Source organism: Falco punctatus (assembly GCF_963210335.1).
Source record: "Falco punctatus genome assembly, chromosome: 4".
Classification (NCBI taxonomy): domain Eukaryota; kingdom Metazoa; phylum Chordata; class Aves; order Falconiformes; family Falconidae; genus Falco; species Falco punctatus.
The window spans coordinates 92035395-92057315 of NC_137583.1; the positions used below are offsets into that span (position 1 = coordinate 92035395).

At 38.9% G+C, this 21921-nt stretch overlaps 1 protein-coding gene across 1 annotated transcript in view; it reads left to right on the forward strand.

Moving 5' to 3' along the window:
- AMPH (amphiphysin) overlaps positions 1–21921 on the forward strand; it is a 161033-nt gene that overhangs the window by 84283 nt on the left and 54829 nt on the right. Inside the window, exons 4-10 of the mRNA XM_080383237.1 lie at positions 6968–7022; positions 13657–13751; positions 16303–16398; positions 17753–17860; positions 18258–18343; positions 20251–20326; positions 21223–21305. Of these exons, the coding sequence (XP_080239363.1) occupies positions 6968–7022; positions 13657–13751; positions 16303–16398; positions 17753–17860; positions 18258–18343; positions 20251–20326; positions 21223–21305 (599 nt within the window). The remainder of the gene's footprint in view (positions 1–6967; positions 7023–13656; positions 13752–16302; positions 16399–17752; positions 17861–18257; positions 18344–20250; positions 20327–21222; positions 21306–21921) is intronic.

The window sequence follows — 21921 nt, forward strand, 5'->3', positions numbered from 1 at the left end:
ATCTGTTGCCACTTGCAAGGTCCTAGTGTGTCCTCCTTGGCTTCCAACAAAGCTGACAAGTCCCTTAAGAGCAGTTGTTTGCCATTTGTGGGTGTATCACAAATGGCACGAAACAGCTATGCTGAGTGAATGGTTTTGACTATAGGATTTTCTTAATCACCCTCATGATTCCATAGGTTGCATTGAAGAAACATCCATTGGCCCTAAGATGAGGAGAGGCACCCAACTCATGTAGACAGTGATAGGTGTCTTAATTTGGAGTTGAACAAAGGACACAATGAAGAAGGGGAGCTTCAATATGTATTATAATCATGCGAAATTCAATCTGTGCTCTGCAACATCTTCTTTTCTCTGGAAATTATTAGGTATCCCATGTATCTATTTCACCATCTTTAAACCTACCTTGTGTCCTCCACTTAGATGCCCTCATTTTACTGTCTTGTGCATGAACTTGAGATGGAGAAAAGAATCCAAGCAATAAACAAAAAGTGCAAGCTTTAAAATTACTGTGAATGCGAGACACTATTTCTCCTTAGCTGATATTCAGAATTCCTTGGTTGTCTGTGGACACTTCTACTAAACTGCAGGGGATTCTTGATACTTGTTAAGCTGCAACATATTGTTGGTTCGATACACTCCTTTGTTAAACAAAGGTAATGCCAAATGCTGTCTCCCTGATAGTGACTCTGGAGTGAACTGGATGCAGGAAAACACAATCTAGACTAGTGGGAGGGAGCTTTTGTTCTGCAAGCCAATAAAGGTTTGCATTCAGGGGGACTGCATCTGCATCTTTTCAGGAGCAGTCCCAAAGTGTACTTCAGACACTGGATGACCACTAGGGTAGATACAAGCAATACAATGCGAAAAGTATTTGGGGAGCTATAGGAGGGGTTTCTCTGCTTATTACCATTTCATCCTGAAACTTATGTTTAAGAATTATCTTATGTCTGAGGGACCATTTTTCCTAAGACAAGAAGAAATGTAGTGTACCATTAAATCTCATCTCACCCTCATTAATTTCCAGTTAGGCAGGATGCCCAGGAAGGTGATGCCTTCTGTTTTATGCCACAAAACTATCTCTGCAGGAACAGCCCAGATCCATCCCAGCTAATTCTTCATTTCAAACGAGAGAGCAGCTGATCTGATGTTTTGCTTTTTTGATTCTGCCTATTGATTGCACCAAATCTAAAAGTCTAAACTGTTGTCACACTGGGCTGGTTTTCATTGCCCCTTGGATATAAACTGTTATGCCTCTGCAGCTTTAGTAACTGTGCTAATCGTTTTTTCCCAGGCAGTGCAGTTGAATGATCAAGTTATTTCCGATTGGTTTTAAAGCAGACTGGCACATGTTTCTTCAGGAGGCCTTTGGGATAATTGACCCTGGGGATAGGTGACATAGCCCAGCTCTGGGTTTTAACACGTGGATTGAATGTCATGCAGTTCACAACAAACAGTTCTGGACAGTTTTCTACCAGACCTGTTAATATATAGCTTATATATGTTATTTTAGAATATAGCTATGGATATGCAGCTATTGGCATAAACAAAGGCCAACTACATGTTCAGAAAGCCTAGCTCACCATTTAGGATGTATAGATTACTTTTAGTCATAGACATGTATATTCTGCACCTGCTGCCTTTGCACACCCCAAATTTTCATTAGAACTATTAGTCTGGGCCCTACTATGAGGACGTGAGTATGCTCGTAGGAACACATAATAGATATCAAGGTGGGATCCTAGCTTGGGGAGAGAGAGGTTTAGCTGTCAGGCAAGAAGGTTGGAATTTCGTTTAAGGAGGGTACCAAGTATTTTCTGTTCAGTCCTCATCTGAAACAGAGACCATTGGTTCAGTAAAAGGGTCATCACTGCAGGCACAGGGCTTTCTCACCTGGCTACTAGGAGTCACTACTAACCTAAGGCAGAGCTTTCTGGTTTTTACCTTCAGAGTTTCATGCTTTTGGATTAGTCCAAAATGTCTGAGGAGCCTGTTTGATTTGATGCATTCAACTCATCATGTTACTTAATAAATAGAATGATCAAATTCTTACTCTTGAGCCTTACTAGTGGCTGGGCCACAGATTTGGTGCTGTCCTGGTAGGTACCGGGGTGCTAAAAACCTGTATGTTTCCAGAGAAGGTGGCAAAGCCAACTTTTTTCAAGCGATGCACCAGACAAATAATTCAAAACCCAGGTATCTTACAGCTTGTAGAAAGAGGAAAGAAGAAATGTATTTCTTTAAGGAAAAGATTCCAAAATTTGGGAGACAGTTCTAGGAACTATAAGGAGACTGAGAAATGGTAAAATAGGGTACTCTGGTATGCAGATATATTTCATATTGAATTATGGATTTGTCCCAATAGCCACTTATGTTGTTAAGCTTCCCTTAATGCAAAAGTCCTTCGCATTCATACTTCTGAATTGTCCTAAACAACCTACCAGTAAATACGACCTAAAGTATTTGCAAACAGAGAGATGGTGCTGCTTTACATTGTGGCTAATTGCACATTACAATAAAGAATGTCTTCCAGGTGATACAGAAGATGCTTTCTTTTGAGCTATTTCCCTGATGTCTTAGCAATGGAATGACAAAATTCCAGTATCAGTATTAATAATTATCTGGTTTGCATTTCTATGGGGCAGGTTATTAATTAACCTATGCTCCAGATTCAGCATTGACAGTGTTCTTGACTCTCACTAGAGCAGAATTATTTATGTGGTTTTAGTATCAAGCACATGCTGTTCTGACCTTTCCTGTAAAGATGTATTGTGTTTACATCCTGTGTGTGACATGATAGAAAAATCAAACTCTTCTGTTCTGCCTGGAAAGCTGCGAATAAATGATGCCTTGCAAATAGGTCATCCAATTCCAGCTTTCGGGGAGGCAAGATAGCCTTTAATTTCTGAGTGGAAGCAACGATTTTTCTAAGGCATCAGGAAGCAAAAGCTGGTACGACACAAACCATGCTTTCTATGGTTTTAATCATCAAGTTTTTGTGGGTTCTTCATCTTAATTCCAGTGCTAAGATATGCTTAAATACTGTTCTTTGAAAAGAAAGCCCAAACTAAACATATTGAAGAATCAGTAGTACTGAAAAGGCTTAATGCTGCTGTAGAGGTGTGTAAGAGCTGTGGCTGTAGATGACAAGATCCTGAAACACTGAGCCTCCTTATCTCACTGGGCGCACGTGCCTGTACTGGCTACATAATACTGTAATAAGACCAGAGAGTAGAAAAGAGGATCTGACAGCGACACTGTGTGCTACAGAGTTCAGAATAACATGTTGTTTGGGACATCTCTGTGAAGAGCTGGGTCAGTTTTCCTAATAACGGATGATGGTTTGGGTTGTTAGCATGCCTCCCTTGCTCTCATGTGCAGTTTAACAGGATGGTCTGAGAGATTTTTGGTGATTTGTATGTTGGGTTTGACCAGGTGAGCTGAAAGCACTAGTTTCTGGTGCTGGAGTCCAGTGAGAGCATGCCTGCTGTTAACAAACAACCCGATTGTGCAAAGCTTGCTATTAAGTATGCTACTGAGATTTCTTTCTGGAGTTTTCTTGAGTTTTATGAAACTCTGACTCACTTTGTTGCCTCCTGTAGAACAAATAAAAGAAATTTTGAAATGACAAAGGAAGCATCAGTGCTCTCTTGGGAAATCTTATTTCAGAGGAGTGCAACATCTGCAAAATGACACCTACTTTTCATTCTCCTTCAAGAAGCTGCACCTCAATTAACGAAATTGATGGCTTTAATGAAGATACTTGGAGCAGTGGTTTCAGAGCCACCAGATGCTTTGATAGACCAGAAAGGAGAAAGAATGTATTAATAAACATCAAGAAGGAACAATATTAAAAGAATGTGGCAATGTTTACAACAGTGCTTTTAAAAACCTGTATGTCACAGTTTGCAAGATGTGAAGAGCCAGCTGTGCAGTATTTTCATCCTGTGAATATTAATTAGCCTGTTAGATAGTTAAAGTGTATCTTTCTTCACTAACAGTGAGTTTACTGTAGCAAATTGTGTAGACCAGAGTTATGTTTTGCAGAATTTACAGTGCTGAGGACTTTTGAAGGCAAATTTTTATTTCTGGTATTTTATAGAAAGGTCTAATTCTGTTGCCGTTGAAACTGAGATATTATCTCTCAAACTCAGTGGGAGCTGGCCCTTGCCCACGTATGCTTTAATGTCATGTGACATACATTTGCTAATGAGGGAAAATTCGTATACCTCTATGCTGCTTAGATATTTCAGTGGTTTGTGACCTGTTAATAACCTAGACTGAGGGAGATGCATGTTACTATTGTTCTTTTGAATGAATTGTCAGAATTCGTAACAGCATATATCGCAAAATATTTGCATTCTGGTTTATTACTTTGAATTTTTCTTATACGTTTTCCTGAGCAGCAGTTGCTGATGATGCAGGATGCTAACCAGCCACAATAGCTCTCATAGTAGTTTAGGGTACCAGTCGTAAAACTACACAGCAGTACAGGTATAAACATAGTGTTTGAGCAGTGTTTGTCCTTGACACACCATTTAGTGCTAGTGACAGAACAGCACATGTATGAGTAAATACAGACCTTTTCCTGGTCATAAGGACAGCTAACAGGGCCTTCCAGCTCTGGTTTGCTGCTCATCAAACATCAGAAATTCTTTAATAACTAAAAACTGTTATTGTATGGGGGGTATGTGTTCAGCTGGACCGTGATGAAGAATCAAGTTGCTGTATCTGCTGCTACTCTTCACCGCAAGTGCTCAGGCCAAAGAAGATATGAATTGGAAAGACAATTTCTGTACCTTCCTGTGACTTCTCAGAGTACCAGGGATCCTCCCAGGATGAGCCTAGCCTGCATATAACAAGAACTTCTTTTTTCTTCTGCATGTTTACAGATACTCTTCTTTAGATCTGAGAGTGAGACATCCTGCCCCCAGGTTCAATCTCCTTTCCTCTCTGGCGGTGTTGTTCACTTTATGCCTTGCTCTGCATAAAGCAGGCAACTTCTGTCATCTCGCTGCCTCCCATTCCAGCACAGAAAGCAGCAGACAAAAAGTCAGCTTCTGAAGTCTGTTAGGATGCCTTCATGTTATGTAAGAAGATAAAATGTGTTGTTAGGAGGCATTAGGGTAGTACTTTTTATTAAACAGTGTGAAGATGTACATGTATGTGTTTTCTTCAGGGACACAACATCAAGCTACCACTACTTTCAGATCTTTCTGTTGTGTTCTAAGTAAATAATATTAATGTCTGAGGTTTAATCCACTGATTACTCAGCCTGTGCCTGTCTGACCCCTGCTTTGACATGCAACTTTGATCCCAAAGCAAGGGAAGAGTTTGCCTTTCCTTGGAGTGTTGAATATGGTCCCAAACCATTGGTGGGCTGTGTGCTCTTGCTGTCACTCAGCATCTTCTCAGATATCACCCTTGTGGTCAGAAATCAGTTCCTGTGCTCAGAATTATTTAGGTTCAGAAAGGAGTTTCACTTCAGATCAAATCAGTATAAAAGCAACCTTCTGTTTGTTGACTCTGTAAAGTGAATTCTATCTGCGCTCTAAGCCCACTCAGGCATTTTTACTGTTTGTGAGACTTTAAAACAGTTCCTCTCTTCTTACAGTGCATTGCAGTTTGGGGATTTCTGATGCAGTTCTAAAGGCCTTCAGTTCCCTGCAGGGAGCTGGGAGAGGCAAGGGTGTTTGGTGGATATTATCTTCGTTGCAATGTGTATACTGGTGAGGCAAGTGAGTATTTTTTAAGAACCACCATTTGGATTTAAAATGGCTGCAGGTAGATGGATTCTAAGCCCCACAGGTCCCTTTCAAGCTGAATTTCTTATGATCCTCTGCGTCTGAACGCTATGAGCATCACTGTCACTGATCGCAAGTCCTTTCCTGACATCAGAAGTCCTTTGACTTAAGTGGTGTTATAACAGCTTATACCGGTTGAGACTCTGCCTTCTAAAGTATTTACACATGCATCCTTTCAGGTTCTGACTTTCACATAAAAAATATGAGAGAAACTCCAAAACAGCTGATTTTTTCCATATGGTGTAGCTGTATGTGAGAAAATGTGACTGCAAGCTGATATTCCTGTAGTTTCCAGCTGCTTAAATAAATAATTTGAAGGCTATGGGAACTGATAAATAGGGAGCATTTCCAAAATCTTCAGGCTATTAAAGGTGTACTGGACAGCAGCTTTTTAGCAATAAAGTATGTGCTATAGTGTAGCATGGATTTTATTGCAAATCATAGGAAGGATGTGAAGTCCCACTTGTGATACAATCAGAGATAAAGTAATCCTTTTTGGTTTATCTAGTCTGCATTTTTCAAAGACTGTTGTATAAGATAAAGAAAGATCATTTTGATGTATTTGCCAAAGAAATATTGAGATTTCACAGCAGACTGCAAGGTGCACTGCCAGGCTAAACAAAATAACTAATGCTATTGTTTTTAGTAGTTATTTGCTTGCATAATATTAAAATGTTAAAATACTTGGAAATCTACAAAAGTAGTAAGCCTCTTACATAAGAGCATGAATTTTCTGCAAGTCTAGACTGGCCCTCTTTGAGTGGTTTCCAGTGGAGGTGCACTGTTCTTGGTTATACTTCCTTGTGTTTGAGGTTAGGACATTGGCCAGGCTGACTTGAACTGGACCTGGACTGTAAAATATACCTCTCTTTGTCTGGATTTCTTCCCTGTACAGATGACTGATAAAATAAACACAGACATTTTAGCCTAGAGAGGACACTATGCATAACATCTTGGCCAGGCCACCTTTTCTGTATAAACCTCTGCATGCTTGCAACATGTGACACAATTCATCAGATAGCTCCTGAAATTGCTTTTTGCTCTTAAGTTTGACATACTGTATGCATGTTTTAAGGCATAAAATATAACTGAAATGTGTTTTTAATAACATAACTGAAATGTATTTTCAATTCCTTACTTTTTTTTTGCTTTTCTTTCTTTTCCAGGCAGAGGGTTCCAGGCTCCAGAGAGAGCTCAGAGGATATTTAGCAGCCATCAAAGGTGCTTTTTAAGTTTTACATCACATTTTCATAAAGCAAATTTATTTTTAAATTGAGACAAGTAGGCTTGTTTAAGGTATACAAAGACAAATACACGTAATATTGCTTTTGTCATTAGTAGTCCACATTTCTGCTTTGGATCCAGCACAGGCTCTGTAGCCTGTTCCTAGGGGTTCTGCACCTTCAGTGTCAACTTGTGTGTACGGTCTTGCATGCATGGCTCATCGCTGACTTTCTTCCATGTGCAGGACCTCAGTGTAGATTCTCATGTTGCATGCATTTTGAGCACCCACAAAATCTACACATCTTGATACTTACCTTTGCAAATGCTAGAATATGAAATACCTCATACAAGGCAAGGAATTGCTTAATCTGCAACATTTCCAAATAAAATATTACTGGTTGGATGATGATCTCCCTCCAAAACCAAAGTCTCTGTGATTATGTGATTTCTCATGTATTTCTGACTGCTCAATCCATTTTTTAAAAAGTTTAAAAATCAAATGTGATCTCTTTTGAGACTACATTGAAAATCCAAGTAGCAAAAGCTCACTGGCCAGCACTTAAATATCAGTGAGTAAGTAAAGAGCTATTGAAATCCTGCTGGACATTTGTAAATCCAGCGCACTCAACTTAGCATCATATGCAGAGCATTCTCTTTCTCATGCTGCTTCTCTTTGGAGGAGTTGGAGGCCAGGTGCTAAAGGGAAGGGAATTAGAGTTGGTGACTGACAGAGGGACACTAATGGCGGGGGGTGGGGTGGGTGGGTGGTGATAAATGTATAAATACATATATGTATGTGTATATATTTTTAACCTGGCTCAGGTCCAGTAGGAAAAATGTTAAAAATGAATATGAGCATCCCTGGAAATCAGTGTCATAATAAAGCTTCAGCAGCTGTTGACAGGCAGGCAAGAAAGATGGTTTTGATGGGAATTGTAAAACGGGGAGCAAAGCAGTAGCTTAATGTCTTTGACCATCTATTCTTTACTGGTGGGTTTGGCAAGGACAATCCGGTATGAGACAAAAGATATTTTGCCTTGTAGGGATTTGCACAATGTCTTTTGTTCTTAGAGGAAATATCAGCATCGGTCATTTTTGGGAACCCATTGGATGCTGATTTTACTTCCTTATTTTTCAGTCATCACTTCCCCACACACATTATCAGATGGATACTCAGAAGCAGCGTGATGAGGCTGTTTGTTGGCCAGATGGTTTTTCTGTCATGTAGGCTGACTGTTTACATGATGCTTTGATTTCCGTGTTGGTGACAACAGTCCTCCTCTCCATCTTTAATTTTCTTTCTCTCTCTTTTTCTCTTCTTAACACTATGCATTTGAGGTCCTTTTGCAGGTTTACTTCCTAGTGGGCTACTCTTTGCATCATCTTGTTTTTAACCTGGTGTGAAATTTGTCACTGTGCAAGTTTTGCTTTTTTAGTTATGCTTTTCTGTACAGCATCTGCAGCCTCTAAGTCCGTATCTGAAAATAATTTGGACTTTCTTACTGAGAATGAAAAGTGTTTGCTAACACCTTGCTATCTTCACGTCTTAAAAAAGACCCAGTGATAAGCAGCTTGCAAAAGCCTTAAAAATGTTGTTCTCCAAAGCCAACAAGACACCAGTGGGCATCCTTGGTACACATTTTGGCATACCTTCGTGCTGTGGAGTGAGAGGACAGCCCGAGACAGTAGTCTACAATACACAGCTCTCTGGGGCTTTCCTAAAGCTGACTAGCTCAGCAGTGGCAAAGACCTTTCCAGATTTTGAATGGCAAAAGCAGATCCAGCAACAGGTACAGTCTCTTTGTTGCTACTCTTCAAAGGACTGCCATCATTAAAAGATTTTGGAGTGGCTGTGCACAAAAGCATGGGAACCCCCATATTTAGGCACTGGAGTGGGATTTCTGCACCTAGGACATTTGAACCTTGTAGTCATGCTGTCATCAAGGGGCTCATTTTGCAGGGAAAAAGATTGATCATGTAATTGGAAAATAATGCACTTGACATCCTTGTACTCTCACAGGTGTGAGAAAAGCAGTTCATTTTAAAGGGTTTCAGGAGATGGCAAGATAGCAAACTTAAACCAAAAGCATTTTATGAAGCTGGTATGTTGCGAACTCCAGTAATAAGTTTTACTGCGTAACTTTTGAGTGACTGGATATTGGGAGTTGGAAGTACAAGATCTGGGCACAATTTAAGCAAGGAATGGTCAGTTGAGCCTTTGTATGACGCTATGTCTGTTCATTTTAATATACTTGATAGTCTGAAGTTTAGTATCACACATTCCTAAGAGAATTTTTGCATTATTCAGACTCCTCTCACTCAGAGGTGCCTCTTAATCTTAGCTGGATCTTCATCTTGACTGCTGGTTACTCAAGGACTCAAAAGAACCATGCCATAAAACTGTTGAACTTGCGAATGGCTTGTATGTGCTTTTTTATTTCACCTGCATGGTAGTTTGACATATGCTATGTATCAGTGGTGTTTGTACTGACAAGACTGTGTACTATCCCCTACAGCAATAGTCATCTTGTATCTCGGTCTTCTGTCTCTTCCAGTCTCCTTGGCAACGTGTATCTGGGTTCTCTACTTCATGATTTGGGGTTTTTTTAAGCTTTTGAGAGCTGTTGATGACTTGAAGGGTTTTATGGGTCAATTGTTAAAGAAACCCAAAATCAGCCTCCCATTCTCTACCCTGAGCTCTTTGCAAGTACCAGTGCAGATATAAACCTGGATCTTCATGCAGGTGACAAGGTGGCAGAGGTAAAAAGGAATCTTGCATCATGAAAAAGAAGCACCATACTTTTCAGGTAGCTAAACGTAGTGAGTAATAGTAACTGATCTACAGGAAGGGAAGAGGAGATTTTGGAGATCTGTAAGCCATTTTGCTGCCTAGTTGTCTGTCTGTGGCCAACAGAACTGCAAATATTCTCGACATGCTAATCTTAAAATGAATTCTGTCATTTCTTAAAGCAATAAAACTAATCATGATCTTTCTGTAAAATGTAGTAATTAATTATGAGGTGATTTAATGGAAACTCTAATGGGTAACTAGCAATAACAGATACAGCCCTTATGGCAGGGTAGGTCATTTCCCTGGAGAACCACACATGAAGCTTTCTTCCCCACTCAAATAATTAAATATTAAGAGCCAGACCAAGATGCCGCACTCGACCAGGAAAACAGTTTGTCTCCATGATTCATCTTAGATTCCCTGCTGGGGAGTAAGGAAACCCCACAGTATATGGGTCCTATGGCCAACATGGGGTCTCAGGCTAGTTGCAATTTTCATGGGAGCTTGAGCACATTGGAACTGTGATGGCAAAGGGTCACCTACCCTCTGCTGTCTCTAGGGTGCTTCGTGGGAATGCTTTTGCACTGCCAACCCCAGGATCCCTACCATGTGGGGGCCTCTAGGAGTCCTTTGGGGTTCCAGAGGCAAGGGCTCTTTCCCATAGGAAGAAGGATGATTTCATCCAAGAGCCTCAGACTTCAGTAACTGGATTATTAAGCATGATTTTTCCTAAGCAATTCAATTATTTTGACATTTGTAGTTATTAAATAAGTGACCCAATTACTGAGAAGAAGCAGTACTAAATGAAACAACTGATATTAAATATATATTTCTAACTGTCCATCAGCAGTAAAAATCCTTTTCACATTTCTTACTTTTTTAATGACTTGCTTTAGACAGTTTATCTTTCTCAGTGATAGCAGTTAAAAACAGCAGAGACAGCCTGCAGTCTGTGGCTGAGACATTAATCCTCTTAACTTTAGTGCTGAATAATGCATAAAAGGTATCAGTGCCTAAGAAATAATTCTATGTGAAAACCAGACAAATAAAAAAAAAATAAATCATTGGACATCGTAAGTTTATGCCCACAGGCACAAAAAAGAATGGGAAGCCACTGGATTGGTATGTACCGATACACTCATTTTGGGGTATTGCAGTAAAGCTACTATAGATGCAGTAGCAGCGTGAGTAGGACGGATGATCTTGACCTGTGGAAATCTCAGACTGAAGCCCCTGACTAAAGGAGCCAAGTACTGCAATGTCCACTTGCTTCATGCTGCAGCTGGATTTGATTGACGTCTTACAGGAATGTGGTAGAATGGAGGACTACCAGATTCTTAGAACTGAAAAAAAGTGTAAAAGTTGGTGCAACTTTCATATGTCTAAAGCACAGGATATTAAGTTTCTTTTACTTATTTTCTTCAGCAGAGATATGCCTAAGTCTTGTCGTACTTGTTTGTGTAGGGAAAGGTGCTCTACCCAAGCCTTCTCTGTGACCAAGCTGAGTGCAAGCTGCAGGAGGGATTAGCCAGCATCTGTGCTAGCCTGCCTGCTGCAGAACATACGTGGCAGGTTTGGCATGTAGTGTGCTTAAGGGCAGAAGTTCAGGTATCAGACGGGATCAAGAGTGAGCAGGGATGCACAAACCTTCCTGGTCTGTGTGTTCACCCTACATGGACAGAAGCAGCCTTCTTAAGCGTAGCGATACTGTGTTGGTTTTGCCTTACCTCCTGAGTTGATTAATTTGCCATGACATTAAAGGTTTTAAATGAGTCCTGCATGGAATAATATGTGAAGGTCATCTGTATTTTACTGTAATCTGGCATATTTTAGGCAAAAAAAGACCCTTTATTCATGATCCCTTTCTTTGCTGGTGACACATCATCCTTAAACACTAACCACGGAGGAGGAAAGGAAGAAATGCATCTTAAGTTCTTGCGCTATACCAATTCTCTGACCTTGGCTCTGTCATTAAAAAGCATCCCCAAGAAAATCCCTGAAGAGATCAAATATTCTGTTTTGGCTCAGCACCTTTTGATTTAAGGGCGAAAGCCTGTAGCCTCTGAACACCACGGTTTCCTTTGTACTTGTTCGCCCCCTTTCCCAAACCATTCTCTCCCTTGAACCCAAGGTCTGAGAACAGCCATCTACTTTCATCTTTTTCAGTATCTTTTTTTCCTTATCCCACCCATTCCATAGACCACCATGTTTATATTAGGAAGCGTGCATTACTGCTTTTATTTTCCTGTCATATCTCAAGCATGTGTTTTGGAGAATATGGTGGAATAGCTACTGATTAGGTCAAGTCTGCTTTTCTAGACAGTTTTCAAATTAATTCTCCTTTTCCACTTCTAAACATTTAGTTGTGCAGAAAATAGAAATATTGACGTTATTCCTAAATTCTAAACCTATATCCTAAACCACTAAGCAGTTACATCTGAATATCACACTAGCATTTTTCAAGAATATCACACACAATTTTCAAGACAGCACAGATGTGCTGCAGCAAACAGACTTTGGAGAAAAAAATGTTGTTTCTTCAAAACAAAAATAATGCTAGGTAAAAAAATTAGCAATGTTCAGATTTTGCAAAGTTGAAATAGAGTTGTTTTAAAATTACTGATTCTGAACTGACACTTAGCATGTTAGGTGAGATCTGTTTGGTTTCACTGGATTCAGAACCATATTTAACACCTAATGTAATGGTGTTCTATCCAAATGGAAAGGCAAACCCCAGTGCCTTCACGGAGGGCAATAATTTATTCACTGGAGTCACACTGATCTCACTGAAGACAGATGTTGTCTCTTTCTCATGATATCATTGAAGCTACTTTACATTTAAGCCAGCTCATCTGTGCATTATAGAGTGATAACCATCAGTAGTCCCCGTTCTTGTTTCACCTGGAGTAGTCAGAACTCCAAAGGTGACTGATGCAGTTTGGCTTAGCACACCTCTCTGTAGACCTGCTGTAAGCGTAACCAAGTGCTGGGCTCTACATACTTCTAAAGCTGCTGGGTGAGCATACAAAATAAACATTCTTAATAAAACCAGGTCCATTATGGTACTCTCCCCAAGTTGAGGCATCTCTTTTCCCCAGATACTGTCTCAGGTTTTGCTAGTTCTTTGCTTATTATCATTATTGTAGGTAGAAGAATAACAATCTCAACCACTCTCACTTTACATCTGAAAGCTTTTGAGACTTAAATATCTTTGAAAAGAAGGAAACGGAAATCCTGAGTTATGTTCTACCCTGTGTGTGACCTCCCCCGTTCTGGGGAGCACTTTTCTTTAGGGCAGACCTAGGTTTTTTCTTAAATCCATTTTTATAGCCAGCAATTCCCGTAAATCTCTGCCATTTTAACTGTGCCACCCTGGAAATGCTTGTTCTTCCACAAAGGTTGACGAGGTACTCATTATGGACAAGGTAGGAAACTTTTGTAGTGTGGAAGAGCTGAGAATAACCAAAAGCAGGTTGTTATTTGATTGATTTTTCAGTGATAGTCTTTGATTTGGGTATTACATGTCTTTAGTGGGCAGGACTACCCTCCAAGTTGTTACTCGTATTCAGATATGTTTAGTTCAGAACAGAAAATGGAATCCTAAATCTGATAGAAACTTTTTTCCTACATATAAATATGGGTTAATCCTTCTGTGAGGGGCATTTCTTGTTAACCTGGGGGAGCTGGGTGAAAATAAAGGTTTTGTTTCAGCTCTTGAAAGGAAGATTCTAAATGTGCCTGAGAGAATAGTATAGTGGGTACATGTGGTCAAAATAAAGATGTTTAGCAACTGCTTCTTGTAGTTTGCAGTTCTATGTTCCTTCTTCTGTCTAATTACAGGGATGCAAGATGCCTCAAAGAAGCTTACGGAGTCTCTTCATGAAGTATATGAGCCAGATTGGTACGGACGAGAAGATGTGAGAATGATTGGAGAGGTAAGATGTGAAGAAAGAAGAAAAAAGTATTTTGGCTGCAAATGGATTAATCTGAGCTGTTAAGAAGTGTACATCCAAAATTTCCCTTAATTCTTTGTTACACGTTAAATCCTGTTTTCTGAGCATAGAAATCATTGGTCTTGTGAAATGCACCTCCTGCTGACCAGCTGCTGTATTTGCAACGTCTATTTTACAAACTAGCTGACGTAAGTGAGCAGAATTGGTCCTGATAGCAACCAATTGACAAATTTGTACAAGGCATCATACATGCAGTTTTACAGTCAGATTCTCTGTTCAACTGAATGTTAAAAAATATCAAATCTGCTTATACTTGTGTGCTATGTAACAACTGTAGAGCCAGTGGCACTAAACAGACTATCTGATGGGACATGCACCTCTCTCTGACAAGAATCTGGAATTTAAGGGCAAACTAGGCTGCACGGCACCATTCATTTTAGCCTTTTTAGCTTCCTGCAGTGATTAGAGAAGAATAGGTTGTTCTAGAGGACACTGCAGGAACTTGACTTGAGGTGATCTGAATTACCTGCTTAAACATCCTTAATTCTGCAAGTCTGCCAGCAAATGTGCTGCTGGTGACATGAAAATGCAAACTGTTATTGGTGCAGCTTTTAACTACCTAGCATTCAGTTTGCAATGCCTCATGGATAATACAATCAGCAAGAATCTAGAAGACAGAGTAGTCTTCCCAAATCCACATAATATAATGATTACTTTTCTTCTCTATGGCTGCTTTCCTCTACCCTTCCATGGTGCTGAGGAGTTTTTGATTTTAAAAACACCCAACTTCCAAACTGTATAAGTTAAGATACCATACCATTTATATTTTAGGTTAAACTGGGAGATCTTCTCCTGCATATTGCTGTAGCACCTTATCTTGTATCTGCAGACTATTAGATTTCACGCTCAGAAATCTGTAGTTGTGTGTGAAAGGACCAAAAATTGGCTCTTAATCTCTATTAGATATAGGGATAAATGTTAGGTGTGTCTTCTTAAAAAGATACTTGTGGGGGCAATAATACAAAATCTCTGCCTCTGACTTTTTTTCCCTATATAATCACAAATGTAGATTTATGTGTCCCTCAACCTAGTGTAAAAAAGAATAATGTATTTGTGCAGTCCAGGATACAAATGATCAGTCCAAAAGGGATCCACCTAAATGATCTTCCTCTGTATGGTAGGAAGATGTTGGCTTAAAGAAATCTTCAGCAATGTTTTTTGAGTGCATTAGCTTTCAGAAAACATCCGTGATTTTAATTTGTCCAAAATATGTCTCAGCCAGATACAAAGGCAAATGCACAACGCTGGCAGTTGCTTGCTTGCTTCTTATGATCTAATGCTGTGCTGCTCTGTAGACCACCATGATTAAATATTGTGTTAATAAATGAAGTATTTCTTTTAAGCATGATTAATAAATTGTGATAATTCACTAAGGACTCCGTTAGTGTAGGAAACGAATGATATGAATACTGGCATCACACAGCATTTATAATATGCCCTATAGTAGCTCATGGTAAAACAAACACTAGGGAATAGCTTTCCGGACTTACCGGTGAGGATAACAGCCCTGCAGAGCAGCGCTCACCCCCTTTAGCTTCCCTCCCATCAAAGGAGGGAGCTCAGTAATTTTTGAAATGTGCAAAGCAGAGGGGGATCAGGGTGTCTAACATGTGCTAATGACTTGTTCAGTTGAGAACCCAGGACCTCGAGCACTGTCTCTATGTAACAGGATTTGCTTCTGGCCAGGAATCTCACCCTGCTCCCCACAGGGTCCTTGTCACATCAATTGCATGAACAAGTTCTTAAAAAACAGAAAACTACAAGGGGTGTCTCTCAGTGACTATCTCAGAGCTGCAAAGGGGACTGGGGAAAAGCACTGTAGCTGCTGATGTTGGCATCTTTCATATCTGGCATCTCAGTTCCCTAGCTGTACGAGGTACAGTTCTGTGCATGAGCCATTTCACCAAATGTATCTTAACGGCACAAAAAGTATTGGATGGAAAGACCTTTCATAAGGTAGGTCTCCACCGCTTTTATTTTAAAAATGACCAAGGAAAGCTAAGCTTAAAAATCCTTGCAATTGATGGGAAACCCGGTTTATTTTTCCCTATGTTTTATTTACTTTTCTACTTTTAGTTCTACTTCTTTTCTCTGCAAGGAAGATTTATCAGCAGTGAATGTACTTAGGTGTGAGAGCTAGGGCAGCTTCAGATTCTGTGTTGTTGACCCGCAGGGACCCAAAATACTGAGGAAGAACCTGAATCCATGATATCCTTATTTTCACATAGCAATTACTATTTGAAAGAATGGAAACACAAGCTAGTTATTAACCTAAATCTTTTGTTGTGAATTAAAACTTGCAACGTCAAGGTATTCCTTTTCATTTAACTTGTAAGTGCAATCTGATTTATTGCCGCAAAGAACATTTTAAAACATCAGCAAGATTAATCTTTACCAATTACATTTGTATTTCTCCTAGGTTTGGAGTGGAATTAAACTACTAAGCGCATTTTTGTCTTTTCTACCTTTACAGAAATGTGATGAACTTTGGGAAGACTTTCATCAAAAACTGGTGGATGGGTCATTATTGACCTTGGATACATATCTAGGACAGTTTCCTGATATCAAAGTACAGTAATGATCTCCTATAAAGGACAGTTTGTAAAATTACTGTTGAGTCATAAAATAAATAGAAAAGAAAAAAAAACCCAAAGAAAAATAAAAAAAAAGGGGGGGGGGGGGGGGGCGGGAATTGGGGGAGGAGGTGGATGTAGTTCTCTCCTGCAATGTAAAAGATGTTCTGTAAGTAAATCCCTGACATTAGGCTGCACTGATTTTCCAAGTGAATAAAAATATTTTTCATGCAGTAGTACTTGGAAGTAAATTAGCCTTTGGAGAAAAAACTTTTATGTTTTTTCATGCTCCTATTTATTTGGTATGAGATAATTCTCACTGACCTCAACAGGGAGACATTAAGTGCTTCAGCTGTTAAAATGCCAGGTAAATTACAACATGAAAAGCAGGCCTTTTGTAATTGACTAAATGCAACTGTGAGTATCTAAGCATCTTTCTCTTAACTAATCCATGGTTCCTGTCTTTTAATTAGTTATAAAAAGATTTTGTAATACACATCAGGAGAGACTGTTATGCAGATTCTAGCCTCTCCTAGATGCCTGTTCGGTGTACGGTCCAGGGAGATGGTTGCTAAATGAAATGTGTAGGGATAAAGAATCATTACAGGTGAGAAGTAGTTACTTTTACATTTGAACATGACCGTATCAACATAGCTGGAAATTCTTAGTTATGGTTTATAGCTGAGTAGGTATCCCCTTTGTCATTTACCTCAGGGACTAAAGAAAAAATAATAAAAAAATCCCAACATTACTGACGTTCAGTCTCAAACTTGCTTGCAAATTAAACTACTCTTTATGCCCTCTCAGCCTGTGGAATTTACATCTAATATATAGCTTTGTAAAGTCAGTACATATTGAAGGACTTGTGTTCAGTTTTAAAAGAATTATAGCAGGTAGATTAGAATTCCAGTTTTATGTTGAACCCCAGTTATCTTAGTTATGTACCACAGCAACTATACTGAGAACATTAGAAAAAAATACTTAAGTATTTATTAAATTTTCATGTTATATATAAGGGAAAAAGATGGTGTTACCATGAGTTTAACAGGTCCACTTACTCTGGAGAATGAGACAAGTCATGCATAACAATGATGTCTCGCTTCTAAGGCCTGTAAGCCCTACAACCCCAGAAACCCCTTCCAAATAATCCTAAAATGTGTTCCTTATTTAAAATAAGGTGATTTGTTTGTCTCTTTTACCATGTCCGTGTTTCTACATGATATAGTAATTCAGATATGAACAGCAGATAAGGGAGAATAAAAACATGTGAAAAACTTACATGAAGGCATAGGTAAAGTAGCAGTTTAAGAAGTGCTATTTGTGATGACTTTCATTTCTACCCCTGTACAGACTCGCATTGCAAAACGAAGCAGAAAGCTAGTGGACTACGACAGTGCAAGGCATCATCTAGAAGCCCTACAGAGCTCAAAAAGAAAAGATGAAGGCAGAATTACCAAGGTAGCACAATCAGAAGGATGCTGGCAGAAGACCTAGGGAGCTTGGATGAAATTTGTTTCTGTGCAGAGACAGAGCAAAAAAAAATATTTTCTTTTTTCTCTCTCAGAAATTGAAATAATGATATCCTTAAGCATAAGTGTGTGTTAAGTGTTTTGGTGCATGTGGAGGGCATGCGTAGCCTCTTTCAGGAATGAGTCCCATTTGAGCCCTAACTTCCTCTCTTGATGAGACTGAGGGGACAGCAAGTCCTGTGTTGGCCTGCATGGTGTGGGACTGAGTCACATCGATTGATAATAAAAATTTTAAAAGACCTACCAAAACAAGCACAAAAACAATTTTGGCAGGTTATGCTATGTCATAGTGATTGCAGAAGTCACCCTGTTTCATTTTGGTTTAGGCAGAAGAAGAATTTCAAAAAGCACAGAAAGTGTTTGAAGAGTTTAACACTGATTTACAAGAAGAGTTGCCATCTCTGTGGTCACGGTAAGCCTAGGCAGATATTGTCTGAAAAGCATAAAGGGGGAGTGAGGGAAGGGAACTAGGGGATTTTAATGAGCTGATAGAAAATGGTTTGATCCCATCCATTATCTTTTTGAAATAATAAAAGGGGAAATGCCTGTAAATGATCTGAAATTATACTTATTTCTTTTAGTGTATCTTGGTACTTAAGACTCATTATCATATCTTCATCTGAAGTGCAAAAAGTTTTCCATTTTATGGGTAAAGAATTGTGTCAGAGCACAGAACAGCAGATCATGACTACCATAACCATAACCTTTCTGAGACACCTTGTGGGGAGACAGCTGATCCTTTTTTTTTTTTTTTTTTTTTTTTAAAAAAAAAGCCACTGTTAATAAAAAGGATCAAATGTTTCCACTGACAAAAGTAACTGTACACATAAGCCACATGCTTTTGTGTTCTGCTATTGGTCTACTTACAGGTCATTTTTCTGTAAAAGTATCAAAAAACCCGAAAGACCTTAGAAATGTATAAATATTTTGTGTCAATAAATATATACCTTTATGACACCAAGGTACTACCAAAGCAGTAGAAGAAGGAAAAAACTATGTCGTAACAACATCAGAATGCACTGACTATGTCTGTGATGTAAAAGCATTTGATGGCATAGATCATTCATTCAGGATGTTTAACCATGAATTGCATTTGTACAGAAAATTTAGACAAAATTAACAGGAGAACAAAAGTGGTAGAAAAATAAGCATCTCATTAGTGTGCTATGTTCTCTACCAAGTGACAATCTGGAGTGGAAATGGTTTGTGAGTCACTGTAGTATCCTTTGTCTTCTCTGCCTTCCAAATTAATTCCTGTTATATTTAAGATCAATAGAGGATTTTCCTGCTGTGTTTCTGCCTATTTCAGTTGAAAAGCTTCTTAGCGCTTCAAGATAGATATTTTACGGGCTTACTAAATGTAAAACTGCAAATCAATGATTTAGTGTAAAGGCCTTTTTATTTTAATATATGTGTTGCCTACTAACTAGTCTCAGGGAAAGGTAGAATTTAATTTGAGCAATAGCATAATTTAGAATACTTTCAGAGTCCTTTTTTTTCCCAGTTATTACAATTCCTCGGCAAGAAAATGATCCATTGAGTTGACATTTTAAAGGCTTATTCTTGTGCCAAAAATGGTTCTTGTTAATAAAAGTTTGGAGAAATTACACATGAAAGTTTTAAATAGGAAAAAGAATAATTCAAACCCTAACAAAACACCTTCTAGTTTCTAAGTGTACAAGAGGTGTGGGATCACTCACCCCAAGCAAGCATATTTTTGACTGCATGTGCAAAAATATCTAGTCTATATTAGAAATTATTTTCTCTTGCATACATATGCATGTATTTCAGGGCTGATTTCTTTAAGGATGGCTGAGCTTGGGACACGATGCCCAGGCTGCACTGAGCTGTATACCTGAAAGCTGCCTCCAGACGCGCCTGTATCACGTTGGTGCTGCAATAGTATCTAGGACGCAGCTGCTCGCAGTGCTGCTCTCCTTTCAGTCAATGGTTGCCTGCTGCCCGGTGGGAGATGGTGTGCCCAGAGCACTCGCATTCTGTGTGCTTGTGCTGCAGCCATGCCAATCCTTTTGCAGCCTTCCCCTTCTCTAAAACAAGCAGAAGCCCTCCGCAGTGGAGTAGTCTAAACTCAGTTCACTCTGTGTGGTGTGAAGTATGATAGTTCTTAACACAAACAGAAATAATCATGAGCGAACTAGTCTGAAGTTTTGACATTCAACCCACTTATGTGCTTGGCTGAGAATAATAGCAATCAAGAATGTTGGTTATAGTCTGGAAAAGAAAATAATTTATTTGCCTTTGTGGCCCTCTCACCCTTATCTTTTATTCTTTTTCCTTTCTTTGTGCCATCCTCCGTAGACGAGTTGGCTTCTATGTGAACACCTTCAAAAATGTATCCAGCCTTGAAGCCAAGTTTCACAAGGAAATAGCTTTAGTGAGTAAAAATAAATATCTCATATATAATGGATTATGTGATATGCATAACAGCAAGCAAATGTCTGGTAATGCAGCAGTAAAACTCTAGCAGAGGCACACATGAGAATTTGCCCTAGATCCAGATTTATAGTATAACCTTTGTATTCATCTCTACTTGCCATTTTTCTACTCTTCTTAAGGAAGAGGCAGCCTGTAGAATTTTGGATTACAGTGCATTATCAGTTGTAGCACTAAATTCACTTTCTATTTTGATAACTTCACCATTCTTTTTAGCATACTTTTGCCCTCAGCATTTTTTCCATGACCAATTGCTAAGCATCTCATTGCTTTAATCAGTACAAGAAAAACATGTCAAGCATTCCCTTCAAGACTGTTATATGCATTGTCAGCAATGCAGCATTATATCTGTGACTGTTAGGCACATTGAGCAGTTTCAGTGAGCAGTGAGAATCTTTTGAATGTACCTTGGTAAGTGGTAGTGTATTATCTATAGTAACCTACTAATAGGGACCAAAAGTGTTTGGAAATCTTGTTTAACTGAAGTTCCACGTAAATTTGGATTAGGTTTTTGAGAGGAAAACATGAACCTTCTCAGCTACCCATGTTGCTTCAGATTCAAACCTCTTTCATCAGAGATCAGGCAGCAGTCAGTCACACTTAGAAACTTGTTCTCTGAGGACCAGCTTATGTTTTTGAAGAACTGCTGTTCTCTTTGATTCTATGGATTTTGATACGTTTCCACTTAGCCTTTTGATATACATGACACTGAGTATTTTTGGAAGGATCTGTTTGCCATTTTAAAGTTATCAGTTATCAAACCAGGTTTATCAGCTGTGTTTTTAATCATGACAGTAGTGCTTCATATAAACTCAGACAAGTGTTTTGTTTTCTCAGCTATGTCACAAACTATATGAAGTGATGACGAAGCTGGGAGATCAGCATGCAGACAAGGCCTTCACCATTCAAGGGGCCCCAAGGTGAATTTACTGCTTTTTTTAACGAATTGTGTTGCAGTAGGCTTTGTGGATTTTATCATATGTAGTAATCACCTACATCCTGTGTAACAATTGCTGCACAATATGGTCACTGGGTCTGTTTGTTCAGGATGGTAGATGAAGATGCCTTGGATTAAGTTCTTCTAACATGAGTAAAGGTGCAAAACTTTCTTTATTACCCACTTATTTTTTCTTTTTTAAAAAAATAAAGGCTGGATTCTCAGCTGTTGCAGTTTAGCCTAGTTCATTTTGTAGGCTGTTAAACCAAGTTGCACCTGCAAAGTATAGCTCATTTATTCTTAGATACTTAGTTTACAGCAAAGTTTCTAACTCTCATATTTTTTTTTAAAGCCTTGAAATATTTATATATGGGTTTAGCTCCTAAAGGCATATGATTAGATGTGAATCCCAACCTTTGTAAGTCAGCTTTTATCTTTTCTCCTCATGGGGAAAAGTTAAGAAATGTGGTCTAAAAGTGCATCATAAAAGCTGAAAAGCTGAAGTTAAAAGAATGTTACAAAATACCATATTTTTAATTACTTTCAAGAGAAATCTTGTCTTAAAATTAAAAAAAAAAAGAAAAAAGAAAATCAGAAAA